General features: G+C 45.3%; 1 protein-coding gene across 2 annotated transcripts in view; it reads left to right on the top strand.

Annotated features, from left to right (window-relative positions):
* The window catches only part of TNKS (tankyrase), a 186,571-nt gene that overhangs the window by 43,976 nt on the left and 124,588 nt on the right, over window positions 1-18,007 (top strand). For both annotated transcript variants that reach the window (XM_066574526.1, XM_066574527.1), the window contains exon 3: window positions 2,716-2,811. In XM_066574526.1, coding sequence (XP_066430623.1) covers window positions 2,716-2,811 — 96 coding nt within the window. The remainder of the gene's footprint in view (window positions 1-2,715; window positions 2,812-18,007) is intronic.

Here is an 18,007-nt window from a genome sequence, read left to right on the forward strand (position 1 = left end):
ACGACGTGCCGCCGGCCGAAAGTGAATATCCGGCCGTGAGGAAGAGCAGAGCTTCGCCGCCCGCTACGGATAGGTAAATGCTTTTAAATTGCTATTTTCAGCGCTCATGTCCGCGGGGCAGGAGGGACCCGCTGCAGATTCTACATGTAGAATCTGCAGCGGATCTGATTTTCCCCGTGGACATGAGGCCTTATACATTCTCCTATATTATTTTTTTTTACCATTATCAAGCTAAATTAGCCAGAAAAAATCTATATGATGATAAATTTATCACCTTCCCCTTTTTATTATGTGAAAGCCTTGAGGAGGCCCTGCTGTAGTACTCATGTGCTGATCGGCTAAGGACAGCAGATTAGGACGACTCTCGGGCTTCTGCACATGCCCAAAAGCCACTCTAACCCCTTTCATTTAAGAGAGGAGGGGGAATGGTTCGTCAGGGCATGGACTAGGGCAGCCCCTCTTCACTGAGGAGCTCCTGTGCATATAATGCACTCCAGGCAACCGATGAGTCCGTGGTTTTAGAAGTTTCATTTGTGCAAATATGGCCACTGCCAAAGAAAACTTATACAGCTATTTACTAAGTGCAAGACATCTGTAGCAAAAGTCACTTATTAGGGAATTTCATTTACATTATTTCCTAAAGGCCAAATACACACTGCCAGGTTGGATTCAGACTGCGAGATCTCGCAGCGTAGTCAGACCCTGTGCCCCGATGGTGAACATTGTGTACCTGTGCCATGTCGTCTTCTCTGTGCTCCGGATGTGCCGGCTAGCGCGCCGCCGCACGTGCACAGAATGATACACCGACCATGACGTCGATCTGTGCGATTTCAATAATTGACATTACGGAATCGCTGCGGGAGGGACGGCTTCCACAGACTGCGAGGCCCACACTAGAATAGGACACGCTGTGATTTTTTTTGTTTTCCCCCTTGAGTGGAAAATCGCAGTTGATTTCTGCTCGTGTGCACGGAAAAGCATTTTGCATAGCATGTCTATGGGCAGTATTTGCTGCGGGATCTGGAGCAGGCGCCTGTGTGCATTGGGCCTAATATAGACTTAAAGGGAATCTGTCATCTACTTTTAGCCCTATGAGCTGAGCTTATGGGCTGAAAGGTGAGCCGCTGAGTCAAGGGAGGTAAGTGTTATACTTACCTACTCCATCGTTCCCTTGATATCAGCACTGGAAGCTGCCGCTCGATGCAGACCACTCATTCTACTTTTATAATGGGCGGAGTAGTTAGTGGCGCTAGTCAATTCCCCCAAGAGGCGGCTTTCAGCACTGATGACGGGGAATGCAAGTATAAGGCGGCTTCACACGACCAGGCCAGATTTCGTAGGCGGGAGGCCTTCAGCGGATTCTGGCTATGAAGCCGGTTGGGGTGACCCTGCGTACCTGAATTTTCCTGTTTTGCGGATGACCGCGGCGGCTCGCTGTTGGTCATGCGCAGTACACATTGTTTTCTCCATATTTTACTGCACTGTTGCCTAGTGATGATGCCAGTCCCCACGGCCCATTTACAGTGTTAATTGCATATGGGCTGCGGGTCAGACCGCCTCAGTTGACTTCAATGGAGGCTGTCCGCGCGGGTTCCACAGCGAAATAAAGTATGCTGCAATTCTTTTCCCCTCCACTTGTAGAATACGCAATTTGTATCTACGAGTGTGAGCGAAAAAAAACAATTTTGCATGCCCTTCAACGTGTGCGATTCGCTGCAGACGCCAAACGGGGATTCCGCAATAGGAACCCGGTCGTGTGAGGCTGCCCTTACAGTTACATCCCTGGTCTCAGCGGGTCACCGGCTTTTAACCCATAAGCTTAGATGTAGGTGACAGTCTCTTTACCGTTCTTAGGCGGTCCGGTCTTTTATCGCTGACCACTCCAAGCATTATCAATGTTTCTAATGACTTCTCTCGCATTATGCGGCCAAAGTATGAGAGTCTCTGTTCCATAATTTTGCCCTCCAATGAAAACTTTGCTCTGATGCAGTCTATGACTGGTCCTTTGGTGATCTTGGGGGTCCAAAACATTTCCTCCGGCACTAAAGTTCTAAGGCATCAATCTTTCTTCATTTCCAACCTCAGCCGCCGTAAGTTGTGGTTGGGCAGATGACGTTGACTGATACATTCTATTCAGACACAGATTTGTCTTCATGCATACTTGGTTCCTTGTACATAAACTACATCGGTGTCAAAAGACTAAGTGCGCCAACCATTTTTTATTGTACTAGATGATATTTCTCTGACTGCAAAAGCAGCAAATGCCTCGAATCCAGGGAGACCTCGGAGGGAAGAAGGCACGTAGCATTCCCGTGCTTCTCTTGGCCAAGCTCTGCTTTATTAGGATTTGTCCCCACGTTGGAGCGAGCCAGGAGACGTGACTCCCAGCGATGAGTCCTGCTGGATGCAGCCGGTGTGACGGCACGAGTCACTGTGCTCTCACTTACAGAGGGGGAGGGATGAGAAGACTCCGCGTCGCTGGATACCCAGATGCCTGGTTGTGATGCGGAGTCACGTGGCGCTCCCATACCTTCACTAGTCAACTTGTTGTCTTTTATCTTCTCCTAGGAGTCTGTCGCTGCTGCCGGCTCTGCTAATAAATAGACAAAGGGAGGGCAATGAATATCCATTGTAACAGTGCGCCGAGGAAAGTCTCCTCTGTGAGTAACCTGTGTTTCCCCGAGATCAGACGTTGTTTCTGTTTCCCTTGTACAGTTTTGCTGCAGCACGGCGCTGATCCCAGCATCCGGAACACCGATGGCAAATCAGCCCTGGACCTGGCTGATCCCTCCGCCAAAGCCGTCCTTACCGGTAAGGAATAGCATGTCTTCTACTTCTGCTTCCTCCAACTGTATAGATTAGATTTCTGTTTTGTCCTATTTATGCTGTTTTATGCTTTTACGCGGCACTTTTACTCCCGGCATGACTTTAGCTGACGTATCCCAAAGCCATCGGCATCATCTTAACCCTTGTTGGCCATCTTTATCAATGAGTATGGTTGTGATAAGTGTGAAGTTAAGTAATGGGACAAAGCGGGAGGACATTCAGCATCATCTGCCATTTGTTTGATGTGGGAGATACATGCGGTTGTATTTTATTGGCAGGCAGATCTGTTTTCCTTGACGCAGAGTGATGTATATGGCATATTGCAGCCCCGGGGATTCAGGCTGTGTGTTTTCTGCCGACTGTATTCTGCCTTTTTATTTCCACTTCTCTAAAAGAACATAAAACGGAATGTAAAGGAAGGCTCCGACTTGTCTGTTTACGGGCTTTTATGTCGGCCTGCCTTATCCAGCATCAGTTCTTCTGCATTGAGCAAAAACCCTTTTTTGCCATCCTGAGCAATTTGTCACCAAGGATATCCGAAGCATATTAGAAAGTGAGCAAAGCATTCATGCATGATACGCTGCATGGCCCGGGGGACAAGACAGATGTATTCTTCCGAGCCGGCTGTCTAGTAACACTCCGCATTTGATTTTGTAGGCTGCTAGGATGTTGTAGTTCATATGCTGTTTGCTGCTATTGACTGTGATCAATGGCAGCAATTGTGCTGCCACCTACAGTACTTAATGTGGCAGGCTGGGAAAACTTCTCTTTAGCGGAGCATATTTTATGGCTACAGCGGGCAGCGGAGAGGTGACTGCGCCGCCAGTCCTAAACACATCGCTCTACGCCCTTGGGTGATGGAGATGAGACTTTTGGAAGAGACATGCACTTTTTATGTAGTTTTGGGGGCTACATTGACAAAAGTGAAAGGCTGCGGCCGTCATTACAATTCCGTTTAGTCAATGAGCAGAGATGCAGATTGTTGGGTTAACATATAATTCTGCAGCTCTCTCGTCATTTCCCAGACCATGGTGTATGGGCCTTTAAGACGAGCCGATGTATCGTGACATCATCACTAGCTGATTCGCTCTTGTAGCCCGTTTAGACAGGCAGATACGACGTTGGCTCGTTCAAACGAGAAATCCTATAAGTGACCGGAGGGGCCGAACGAGCCAACGGTTGGTTGTATGCCTGCAGAATATGAACAATTATCGTTCGTCGTTGGCCCGCGTTAGGACTGAACAGTTATCGCTCCCTTTGACTCAGTTTAACGATAATCGTTTTGTCTTGATGGCACCTAAGCAGGAGATTCATGCATGAAAACTATTGTACCACTAAATAAGTACTTTTGGGACCAGATTCAAGTTGTAGGCCGCCAAATTTTATGAACTTGCTTAAGACAAACCAGTAGTGCCCGTCGGTGAACGCGGTACTTTACTTGCCAGCGCCCTAAGGCTGGGTTCACACGGGGCAGATTTGCCGCGGAAATTCTGCTGCGGCAAATCCGCATGTGCCCGCTAGTTCCGGGATTAGCCAGCTATGTGGACAAGATTTCTCAGAAATCTCGTCCACACGGGACGGCGAATCCGCTGCAGCTAAGCCGTCAGAAGCCACCGCTGTGGTGCGGATTTGCCGACCGCAGCATGTCCATTTTTTTTTTCCCGCTGCGGCCGCGCTCTCCTCTATGGGAGCGCCGGCCACAGCGGAGGAGCGAGTGGCCAGGCCGCTACAAAGCCGCCGTGGGTTTTTTAGCAGCGGTTCTCCCGGCGGAAATTTCGCTGTGGCCAAACCGCGAGATTTCTGCCGAGAATCCGCCCTGTGAGAACCCAGCCTAAAGGGGTCATTGCATGCTACCCTTCCTCCTGTGCTGTAACTTGTGAGAAGTCATATATTAGGCATTTACTATTTGCATGCACGTCACAGGTTAACAGCGGATCGCTCGTCCGCTCCTCGGGGACTCGGCGTCATACGTCGCAGGTATCGGCTCTGATGATGTGGTTGCGGATCTGATGCCCCGAATGCTCCGCTTCTGCTGGAGTAAATAATCCACGGCGTTCTCCGGGAACAGGTGTTCGGCTTTTATTCCGCCTGTAATGTATGGCGCGGGGATCCTTCTATCAACATAACTCGATTTTAAGTAGCTTGCTTTCAATTACTGTCTGGAAAGCAATTGATTTAGGCTCCCAAGCGCCCATAGGATTGATAGGGCTGGTTGGAAAAGCTGCATTGTTGACATCAAGGCAATTAACTGTAGGTAGTCTGTAACACCGCACTAAAGATTAGCATTCACCTTCATGTGTGCAATGATTATCTGCTTCAGATAACTGGCAGCCATGTCTGATCGCTGCCGACTGCAAGATCTTACGGATGCTTGCTTCACAAATCTACCTGAGGGAAGACAAAGCTGTTGGGGTAATGCTGAACCCCCATGTCCGAGACCGAGGTACAGGAAACCCAACCTGTAGAACGGTCTACGGACGACATACACAGATGGGGCTATAAATGATGCATCAGAGGATCAGGAAAGGAGATCGGAGACAAAGACTTCACACCGTAAGAAGAAGACTTTCATCCTGTAAGCAACTGCTTGCAGTCAGACCCCCAGATGTTCCTTGAAGTGGCTGATAACGGAGATGAAGAACATACTGTGCACAAAGCTGCAAACCACCACTAGTTTTGCAGCACTGTAGGATTTGTATGTCTTAGGGTGCTTTCACACCTCCGGCAGGAGGTCCCGTTACCCATACGGCTGCAAGTACCAGAAGAGAAAGCGCCCATTAGTGAATGGAGGCCGAGTGGGCCGGAGATGGCTTCTCCATTCACAGAGAACAGGCAGTTGTTCATAGGGCAATTACTGCCTGTTGACACCGGCCGATCGTCATTGCATTGTTATGCCTGCATGAACTGAAAGACCAGCAAATGATTCAGTCTTTGGCAGTGTTTACACTGAACAATCAGAGGGAAACTCAAGAAATCCCTGTAGAAGGACCTTGTAAGGTGCTCATCCTAACTTGTCCTCTGCAAGGTATTTTTGGACACCTTGCATCGTTGACAGCTAGCTACATTTTCACACTTTTGACATTTTATCAATAAAACCTTAATTCCAAAGTAAAAAAAAAAACTGAAAACTGAAGCCCCATAGCCAAATATTTTCTAGCACTTTATACACACAGACGCCTTCATGCCGTTTAGCATGGAAGTGTAACTATATCACCAAAGTTTCTTCTGTTGTTTAAAACCAGATCGAGAAGTATTTTCAGATTTTCTGATCTATTTTTATATTTTCTGATTGTAGAATTTTTTTTATTCTGTTGCCTGTACATGACTTTAGCGTGTAGGGGGGGGGCTATTTTGTCTGTACATGACTATGGGGGGGGGGGGGGGGGGCGACCATCTTTCCTGAGCTACGTTTAACAGCATTTAGAGAGATGCTTTACAGCAGCTTCATGGGCCATTCACACAATGGACATGAGGGACCCATTGACTAGTATGGAGACTGTTCTAGGCATGCTCTGTGACCTGCGGGGGTCATTGTGCAGGGAGGGGGAGTAGATAGTTACAGCTCATCACCTATTGTGAATGGTGGATCCCGTGTTATCTACATATAGATGTCAGCTCTCAGTGTAATCCTGCCTGTGATGTTAGTGAGATGACAGCTGAAAAGTTTTCTCTAAACATCAGGAAGAGACAGACTAGTGTCTGACTCTGTGGTCAGGATTTTAGAATTTTATAGATTGTGAGAAAGTAAAAAAAAAATCACCAATTTATTCTTTAAAAATGTTTAACACAAACATGTGATTTACATAATGGGTAATTTTCTGATGACCTATTCCCCTTAAAGGGCCTGTCCAATGATTTGATTTTTTATTATTTAGGTAAATATCCACCCAGTATGTAATAAATCACTTAGAAAGGAATAACTAACCAGGGTAACACTATCTGAAACTCCTGGCCTTCTTTTCCTCAGATGGTCATGTGATCTCAATTGTGATCAGCTCAAATTTACTTGGGTTTATGTATTCTCAAACTAGTCAGTATCTCAGTCAGTATAACTGCTGTGCGATATTACATGTAGTGTATCACACAAGCTTTTAGGAGAGGGATGCAGTGATGATCACACAGCTCGTGTCGCACAGCTATAAGAGAGATCATCACAGCTCATCCCCCTGACTGCACCTTATTTAGGTGAATGCAGAATGTAATGGCAGCGTTTTTCCTTCAGCAGAGAGGGTGCAGTCTCCATCTGCTCATGCAGTGCTATGCTAATGTATCATGGGATTGAGAGCACAGAGTAGTGAAAGGAAAAATCTGAAGATCAAGATGGGTATCAGACAGGCAGCTGCACTGCATGGAAGTGACTGCAACGTACATGGAAGACCTCCAGAGTGTGACAGTGAGGTGAGGGGGGCAGCAATGGAAAAATGTTTTCTCTGGGGTGACCATTTAAAAATTGATGTTAGTGACTAAGGATGCACAATATCTGATGTAAGATAAATGTTAAGTATGTGCAGAGTTCATATATATATATATATATATATATATATATATATATATATATATATATATATATATATATATATATATATATATATATATATATATATATATATATATATATATATATATATATATATATATATATATATCTCAGGTCTAGTCTAGTCTTCATAGAACCACTAGACTGGAAAGGCCAAGCATCCGGATTTAGGATGTCTCCATATAAGGTGGATGTGCTGTGGAGTTTCTGCAGCTTAAAAAATTCTGTATAAGAATCCGCAGCTTTTAGTGTGGATTTGACACGGATTCTGCCGCAAATCCGAAATCAAATTTGACTCCAATTGAAGGGCTGAAATCTGCTGCAGGCGTGGATTTTGATGCAGGCTTTTTCAGCTACGTATTATGCAATAGGCTATCGAAGAGAATGCAGCGGTGCAAATACACAGTAACTATGCCGGAAACCTGCGTACGCACTGCGTGTTTGCACATACATGGGCCCCTCTGCGTATTTTTTCTGCAGGAAGTGACGTCATCACAGGTTCTGCTGTCGGCTTATCCAGTATACAATACTCTGTACCAAACTGCACAATAGCAAATCCCACAGCAGTGACTTCACCACAGGTCCTTCAGCCCACCAGATCTCTGTAGTGGTGGTAGGTCGGTGTCTTCTGTCAGGACCGCTGAGTTGTGTCTGACATAATAATGGCTTAGTTGTATTCGCATTTTATTATTTTTGTCCTCCCCTTCCAAGAGCCCTAACTGTGTTGTTCTTCTGTCAGTCAGACTCTGTGTTTTATATATGTTGTAGAACCTTCTACTGCGTCACCAGGGGCTGGAGTGATGATGTTACCAGGGGCGGAGCAGCAGAAGCACTCACACACAAACATACTCACGGCCAAGTGGTCGTTAGTAGTTTGATGATGGGAGAGATCTCTGTCTTGTCACCTGATATAGATTATGTGTGTGTGTATATATATATATATATATATATATATATATATATATATATATATATATATTATATATATATATATATATATATATTATATATATATATGTGTGTGTGTATATATGTTGTTAGAGCACCCCTTTGTTACAATTCTGGGTATAACTAGATGATGGGGGAGATCTCGGTCTTGTCACCTGATTTTTTATATATATATATATATATATATATATATATATATATATATAATATGTTATTGGAGCGCCCCCTTTGTTACAGTTCAGGGAATAACTAGATGATGGGAGAGATCTCTGTCTTGTCCCCTGATATATTATACATAGTTATTAGGTCGCCCCTCAGCTGTCTTTTTTTCTTAACTAAATAACCCCAATTTAGATAACCTCTCTGGGTATTGTAGTCCACCCATTTCATGTATTACTTTAGTTGCCCGCCTTTATACCTACTCCAAGCTCTGATATGTCCTCCTTGAGTACCGATACCCCAAACTGTCCACAATATTCCATGTGTGGTGTGACCAGTGACTTGTAAAGTGGGACAGCACTGTTCTCATTATGTGCCCCTAGACCTCTTTTGATGCACCCCATGATCCTACTTGCCTTGGCAGCAGCTGCCTGACACTGGTTGTTCCAGTTAACTTACAGTTTACTAAAATCCCCAAGTCCTTTTTTCATGCCAGTGTTCCCCAGTGGGATACTAGTCAGTATCTCAGTCAGTATACTGTATAATGGTGACATGTATTCCCTCTGCCCATGTGCAGAACTTTACATTTATCAGTGTAAAACCTAATTTGCCATTTTTCTCCCCCCAACTTATCCGGATCCATTTCCTACCTCATTCTGTCCTCTCTTGTGTTAATTTCTTTATATAGTTTTGTATAATCTGCAAAGTTATATATCTTACTGCACAATCCGTCTACCGGGTCATTAATGCATATATGATAAAGATTGGACTTCTACATCAACAAGAGACTGAGCTTTCAAAAGTGCTGAAATGTGATACAAATCTGTACTGCATGCTGCGCTGCCAAAGTCCCATCTTTTTTAGCGAGCACCACATACTGTGTACAAGAAACAGCTTAATAAAACAAGGGGTGTCCGTTTACCGGTCAGCACTGCTACAGTACCCTGTTTCCCCGAAAATAAGACATACCCTGAAAATAAGACATAGCATGATTTTCCAGAATTTTTGAGGATGCAAAATGATTTTTCAGGCTTTTTGAGGATGCTTGAAATATAAGCCCTACTCCAAAATTAAGCCCTGCTAACAGTTAATTTAAAAAGTCAATTTAAATAGTGTCCAGGCAGCTATACATGTAAAAAAGTTAAACCTTTTTGAACAAAAATTAATATAAGACACTGTCTTATTTTTGGGGAAACACGGGTAGTATCAACTGTCTTAAAATAACACTGTCCTTTGCCCGATGGATTGGGTGCTGATGCCCCGTCATCTTCCCGGTGATTGTTTTTGAAGATGACGTCAGTGGAAGTCACCTGACTGCTGTGGCCAATGAGATGTTGCAGTGTCTGTTCTGAACTCCTGCCATCATAGTGCCCAGGATGTGAGTGCTCATACAGGAGGACGGGCGGTGACGCCGCAGCTTCTGATTGGCTGTAGCAGTTAGGTGACTTTTCGCTGATGTCCTCATCCACAGCAATCACTGGGAGAGCAGCGAGGCAACAGCGCTGGATCCCCACGGCAGAGGATGGGTGAGTACTGCTCTATTTATTTTAGGACAGTTGGAGCTATTGCAGCAATGTTGTCTGGTAACCGGGCAACCCTTTTAACCCTTTCCAATCCACTGTCTGAAGACGTCCGACAGGGTATTCTTACTGTCTTTTGCCAGCTACTCCGCTGTTGGAGCCTCTCTGGCACACACACCGGTTTTAGCCAGCAGATGGCACCGTTGTATAACAGCAAAAAGAGAAAGTCTTTTAGGAAACCCTGAATCCAAAATTGGATTGGAAACCGCTGTCTGTGTATGGATTCTGGCTTGGTTTTCAATTCCAAATCCTTGTTGCATAAAGGGTCGGACACTGATTTGCAGGAATGCTGACACGCAATAGGTGGCGCTGCAGAGGTATTGTTCCATTTTTCTTATTTGCATACATTTCCCAGAGGGGCTTGCATGGCCTTATAAGTCTTCTCACTCGCCTTCTAGGTGCTCTCCTTAAGGAGCGATGATACTCGAGGAAATGTCAAAAAACGCTGGTATGTGCCAATTAAACGGGTGCTTTTTTTGCTCTTGTGTAACGGACACAACACCCAAATCTGCAGTTCATTAGTATTGGTGTTGGAGCCCCATAAGGGTGCGCTCACACTTTACTGATTTGTTGCTGATTTTTGTTGTAGATTTTGGTGCAGATCTGCAGATATCACACAATTGAATTCAAATTGAAGGGGTGATCTGCGGCAGGTCTGCACCAAAATCTGCAGAAAACGTGCGACGAGTGAAAGCACCCCAACCCCGATTCTGATGAACCGTGAGATAGTCTGGTTTTATTGCTCATGGTGGGAACGCAAAAGAATCCCACATTAAACCAGTCTCAAAGTGGCCCAATACTGACACAATTAGTCTTTTTTTTTTTGTGGAACTAGTTCATAATTATCAATTATGGCGGTGGTCAGTAAAAATGTACTTTTTTGACTGAAAGAAATTGCAAATGTTAAATATATTAAACATTCCCCTCTACTGGTAATTGGTTTAGCTATTAGTATGGCTTGTAACGGTATAGCTAGGGAAGCAGTCGGCATGTTTAATGCTAAAGAGAAGGCGGTACAGGATAGGAGTTGGGGAAAACTTTGTGTTGTGGGACTTAAGGCCCATTTAGACACAACGATTATCGCTCAAAATTCGCTCAAAAGCCGTTTTTTGAACGATAATCATTGTGTCTAACTGCACTGACATCGTGCAGTTTTCGTTAAGCCGTCGATCATCGTTGTCTTTCAGTGTACTGAAAGACAACGATGAGCCTTATCAGGGATTCACAGCGGGATACAGCTGATACTATTGTTTAAGCTGTATCCTGCTCCCTGATGACAGGAGGGGTATGAAGAACAGAGCGGTCCAGCTCTGTTCTCCATATCTGGCACGTAGCGCTCGGCTGTATAACAGCCGGGCGCTCCGTGCAGAAAACATCTGGATGCAGAAGACAAGCGGGGACACCCCGTTTGTCTTCTGCATCCTCCGCTGGCAGCGCAAGGTGATCGCTCATCTTGTACTGTAAATGACACAGCGATGATCGCTGAAAAGTCGCTTGAGCGACATCTTTTGAGCGATAATTGTGTCAAAATGGTCCTTTAGTTGAGCGCTCATCTTCTCTTGACTTTACTGTCTGATTAGGTTGGGGGAGTGATCACATCAACATACGTGTTACCCCTCCTCCTGGGGTCATCTACAGCTATATAGTGACATATAGGAGGATCTGTGACACTCCCTATAGCCTGTCAGCTTATCGCCTGTCACCTCTTCCCCTTTAGTGAGAATCAGCTAATGAGGGAAGGGGCCATATTTGAACTTGCTCTAATCATTTACAGCTACGATCTTAGCCTTTAAAGCCTGAGCAAGATATTTAGCTCTAGGTAGAATTTAGTCTGAGGCCGTTTTCACATGGACTACAAAATCGTGTGAGATTTGTGCCTTGCGAGATGCACAAATCACTCACGAATATGAACCACATTCGTTTGAATGGGGTCATACACACGATCGTTTTCTTTTTCTCCCTGCAAATCTCGTCACATCCTATCTTTAAGCGTGCCCTCGCATTGCCCATTGTTCTCAATGGGGCTGGCGGCAGCATTCCACCATGTCCTAGGTGCACACTGTGCAATGCGAGGTTTCCTCATTAAGGACAATGGGAGAATCTCCGTCTCGGCTGAGGATCGCTACTTCCCTCAAGTGATGCGAGGTGGTTTTGATATAAAAACGCCACGCATCCGTGGGGCAATCACATGTTGGTGAGTGTGATATTGGGCTGTGATAACGCACCCGGTAGAAACATGGCCAGCACTCAGGACTGCATGTATATGCTGCACCAATTCAACCTGCTCTATCTCAGGCTATCTTGCAGCAATCCCGGTCTTGTTTTAAAGCTAATATAGCTGTAGATGTAATACTGCCTGAGAGATAGAGCCTTTTATAGCCAGGGTGTATAAAAAAGGGCTAAAGGAGTTATCCAAGCAAGCAAAATTATTGTAAACCTGTTCCTCACCCGAATTCCTACCGCTCCCATTTTGATGGCGCCTAGTCTTCACTCCAACCTGTTTCCTGCAGCAGTGATGAACTCATCGACACTAGGAACATGTGATCTGTACAGCCAATCACCCGCTCACTTCAGATGATGATTGGCTATCATACTTCTGGTATCAGTGATGTCATCACTGCTGCAGAGTTATGAGAGTAGCAGAAGACCGGACACCGCCGGTATGGGACTAGCTGGGGGTTCTGGGGAGGCGAGCACTTTACGAGAAATGTGATTGCCTGGATAACCTCTTTTAATCAGGCAGGAAAACTTTCAAAATGGGTCCTACATTCATCCTGATGCGGGTTCTCAAAGAAAATGCACCACCTCATCAGGTCTAAGAGATTTATTTAATAATGTATGAAGCTTATATGGTGAAATCCGATGACCGATCCTGCTGGACATGGAACTCGTAACCTTCAGTTTCAACCTCTAATTTCGTTATTTGTGACACCAAGGTGAAGACCGATCTGTTCGGAGTTGCATATTTTGTGCAATTATTAGGAACCATGTTAATGCATAACCAAAAAAAACTGCACAGAGCAAAAAGAATATAACAAATGTAATCTTTATGTCATACGTTCTATAAACCAGGGCATTACCGCTGAAGGAAGCTATACACAATCCGTGCGTCTAGGTGTGATAGCCACCATATCGCTCTATACTTTGTATTACTTCTTACTATTTTCCTGTCTTAACGAATAAGTAAGTATTGATATTTTTTTTTTTCTAATGTCAAAACCCCTTTAACCCCTTAATGACATGGCCTATTTTGGGCTTAAGGACGCAATGATTTTTATCTCCATTTTTCAAAAGCCATAACTTTTTTATTTTTCCGTTGACGCGGCCGTATAAGGGCTTGTATTTTGCGCGGCGAACTGTAGTTTTTATCGGTGCCATTTTTGGGTACAAAGACTGTATTGTAAAACTTTTATAAATTTTTTTTTATGACCGCAGGGAGAGAAAACGCATCAATTCTGCCATAGTTTTTTTTTTTTTTTTTACAGCGTTTATCAGGCAGCATAAATAACACAATACATTTTTTCCGCGGACCAGTACGGTTACAACGATACCAAAATGTTTATATTTTTTTTTTAGGTTTTTCCTGTTTTCTGCAATAAATACCCTGTTGGGTTTGGAAATCTTTTTTTTTTTTTTTTTTCTCTATAGCTGCATTCAAAGTCCTGTAACTTTTTTATTTTTCCATGGACGGAGCTCTGTGAGGGCTTATTATTTGCGAAACGAGCTGTCGTTTTTAATTGTGATATTTTGGGGAATATACGGCTTTTTTTAATCACTTCATTTTTTGGAAGGCAAAATGCTAAAAAGTAGCATTTTGCTTCTGTTTTTTTGCGGGTTTTTTTGTACGCTTTTTGCCGTGCAGAATAAAAAGCATATTTGACTTATTGTACACGTTGTTACGGATGTGACAATACCAAATATGTGGGCTTAAAAATATTTTTTTACTTTTTTTTAAATTTTTTTTTTCCATTTTTCTTATTTTTTTTACACCATTTATGTACCTCTGGGGGACTTAAAGCACCGCACTGATGATCGCTGTAATAAGGCATGGCAGGAGTTCTGTCCTGCCATGCCTCATGGCTTATACAGCGATCATAGACTCTGGCAACATAGGACGCCGGCATCTGGCGTCCTATTGCCATGGTAACAGGCCAGGCTCTCTGCAATTATATCGCGAGAGTCCGGCAACTTCACAGAGGGAGCACGTTCCCTCTGTGAACTCTTCCCATGCCACGATCCACATAGATCGCGGCAGGGAAGGGCTTAACAGCGGGAGGCGCATCTCCAATCTCATGATCTCGCGCTTTCCCTATGACGTAAGGGTACGTCATTTTGCGGGAAGTACCACGCTCCCATGATGTACCCTTACGTCATGGGGAGGGAAGGGGTTAAGGAGAGCACCTAGAAGGTGTGTAGAGACACTTATGAGGTGATTGTCATAAAGACCCTGTATAAAGGAGCGGACAATGATTTGCAGGAATGCTGCCATCCAAGAGGTGGCGCTGCAGAGGTATTATTCCATTTTCCTTATTTGCATATATTTCCCAGAGGAGCTTGCACGGCCTCACTCACCTTCTAGGTGCTCTCCTTAAGTAGTGAAGATACCTGTCCCGACTCGCCCACTGTAATTAAAGGGGTTGTCCCGCGAAAGCAAGTGGGGTTATACACTTCTGTATGGCCATATTAATGCACTTTGTAATATACATCGTGCATTAAATATTGGCCATACAGAAGTTATACACTTACCCCCTCCTGTGTTGGCGTCCCCGTCTCCATGGCGCCGACCGAAGCCTTCTTCTGCCGGGATTAGATGCGCTTGCGCAGAGCCTCGCACAGATACGTCACTCACCCGGCTCCCGGCTCCGGTCTGCGCATGCGCCGGCTGCCCGGCAGCCGGCACATGAAAGAGTCGGGGCCGTCGGGCGCGGGTGAGTACGCGCTCGTCTCTGTCGGGTCCCGCGGCGAGAATTCTCGCCGCCGGATCCGACCCGCTCGTCTGCAGGCGGCCTTAACGTATAATGCATAAATCACCGGTCCAACAAAAGTCTCCTAACTAGTCAACAAGTGAGGACTAGATCAGTGCAGTCAAGACGACTCAAGTGACTTATCAGTAGTTGGACCCTACAAAAAAAAAATTTAAAAATATGGAAATATGAAATTTTGTAAATCCCACCCCACCACACGAGGTGTATAAACTATAAACAACACACATTGACATCGGTGTAGGACGGGTGGTACGCGGAGAGCCGCAGTAGAGTCTTCTTCTCTGCCCTTCTAGCTTATCAGTACATTCCGCTGCTACAGTGTTTCTACCTTTTCCCACTTTATTTACAGATGAGTATCTCGGTAGGGGGGGCTGATGGAACCAGTATTTGACAAGTTAGCAGACTGTAGAATGACGGACCACTGCAAAAATGAAGAAACTTTGTTTTTCTCATGATGTTAGACAGTTCCCATAAATCAGCCAGAAAGTGCTAAATTGCTAGAAATTGACAAAGAGAACAAATGATGAACTGTGCCTCGTGAAGCAGAGCTGAAGCAACCTCTGCCCGCTGCACCGCAGACAGGAGATTGCAGCGGTTTTCAGTTTATTTCCATCATTTACATTGGTGAAATGTAACTTTCTATGTTTGGACACAGAATTACTTATTAGAATTTGTTGCTTTTTTGCGTTACATCGTGTTGAACAATCTTCACCGCCTACAAGATGATGCAGAGATGAGCGAGCGTACTCGCTAAGGGCAAATACGAGAGCGAGTACCTGCCCACTCGTCTCAAAAGATTCGGGTGTCGGCGGGGGGAGCGGTGAGTTGCGCGTGGGGGGGGAGATCTCCCCCCTGTTCCTCCCCCCAGACACCCCTGCACCACCTCTATCTGTGGACTCTGGCATTGCAGCGCTCTCCAATTCTAACTAATGGTGATGAGTGCTATAATGATATAATATCATTTTTTTTTGTTTTCATTTTGAAGAAAATGTTGAACTTTTCCTACTAATTGCTATTTAAAGGCCAGCTTCACACAACCGGATCGCTGGGATCCCACAGCGGATTCCGGCAGTGAACCCGGCCGGGGACCCTGTGTACCGGATTACTCAGTAATGCGGATGACCGCGGCGGCTTGCGGTTGGTCATGCACATACGGTTCTTATTTGAATGTTTGTATTTCATCGCTAAGCGACGGCCTGGATACCCGCAGCCCATATGCAATGTTAATTACGTATGTGCTGCGGGTCGGACGGCCTTCATTGACTTCAAGTGGAGGCCATCCGCTGAGAGTCTGCAGCAAAATAGAGCAGAATTTTTTTTTTTTTTTTCCCTCCGCTCACGGACTACACAAAGCGTATCCACGGGTGTAAGCGAAAAACCGATTTTTACATGACTTTCCATGCATGTGATTTGCTGCAGATCCCCCGCAGGGATACTGATAGCGGATTCTGCAATGGGAATTCGGCCGTGTGAAGCCGGCCAAAGAGGTACTGTTTTTAAGGTGATTCATGTTTAATACATTTCTTGAGTAGGAAAAAAAAAACTTTTAATTTTTGCAGTGTTCTTTATTTTTCCCCTTTTGCCTGCAACAGCCGTGAAACTGGAGATTTCCCATTGGATACTAGATGTTGGCATATAAGGCTTGTTGTTAAAACATCAAGTTCTACAGCCTTATGTAAAGCTGAATCCTATTGCCTCATTATGACTAGTAGGCAATGTAATGAATAATGATCTTGTACTGCGTGAGCCAAGATAAGCAGGCTGTCACACTGAAACTTGCAAGCAGTAGACTATAGTGTTCAGGGGGCTTTGGGCTCTGTGTCTGTATACTCCATGATTGCTGACTAGTCTGCAGATGCATCTATCTGTATGACTATACATTGACTTCTATTGTAAAAACGCAAGCGTATATACGGCCTCCAGCCCACGGCCGTGTCGGACTCCGCCAGTGGCATATCGCAGCCGAGTCCGACACTGCGCCCCACAAAGACCCCCATACTCACCTCTCCAGATCCGCCGCGAGAGTCCCGGCCGGCGAGCCTGTGCGCATGTGCAGCACATGACGCACCAGAAGTGGGCGGTGATGCGTATTCTCGGGATACTTCTACTGTGCTCACACCGGAAGTATCGCGGGACGGACGGCTTCCATCGACTACAATGGAAGCCGGCCGCGCATTTTCCATGGCAAACAGAACATGCTGCGATTTCTTTCACGCTGCGGAAATCCGCGGTAGAATTCTGCAGGGTGAACATTGCAAGACAGAAAGCTGTTAGGTTCAATAGGACCTAATAACTGCGGAATAAGGCCGCGGATTGAAATCTGTCCATGGGCACTAGCCCTAACATAAACTTTGAGCCCCTTCAACACATTATGGGGCTCTAAGGTGAGAGAACAGGGCGCTGTGTGTTCTACTCACCGGGCACCTCCCACAGAGTTGTGCTCATGCCAACTTTGGTGGAGGGGGGTAACAGCGCTGGAGCGGCCTCCCATAACGTAGTGTATAGTGCTCAGAGGTCATTATAAGTGCACTTTAAAGAAACACGAAATATAGAAAACCCTCCAAAACCCTAATAAATGCTACTTTAGACTATGTCAATTGGGTTTGTGGATTTTGGTGCAGGTCCGTGGTAGAACTTGTGGGAAACGTGGATTGTGGTGTGGATTTTGACGTGGATTGCCTGTTAGGCAACACTAAGTGGTTTCCAGATGGGAGCTGCACTATAATACATGATGGAGCTCCCTGCCACACAGCAAAAAGCGTGTTTAACCCCTTAGTGACGGCCCAATAGTGTTTTGCAGGACGTAAATGTAGGGAGATAGCACCGCTTTCTCCTTCCATACAGCGCGGGCGTCAGCAGTTTATTACAGTACGGCCGATCACTGCTATTAACCCTTAAGATGCCGCTGTCAATTCTGACAGCTGCATTTAAATCCCCAGAACGATGTTCGGGGGCCCCGTATGGCCCCCTCC

This window comes from Eleutherodactylus coqui, chromosome 7, assembly GCF_035609145.1.
Source record: "Eleutherodactylus coqui strain aEleCoq1 chromosome 7, aEleCoq1.hap1, whole genome shotgun sequence".
Lineage (NCBI taxonomy): Eukaryota > Metazoa > Chordata > Amphibia > Anura > Eleutherodactylidae > Eleutherodactylus > Eleutherodactylus coqui.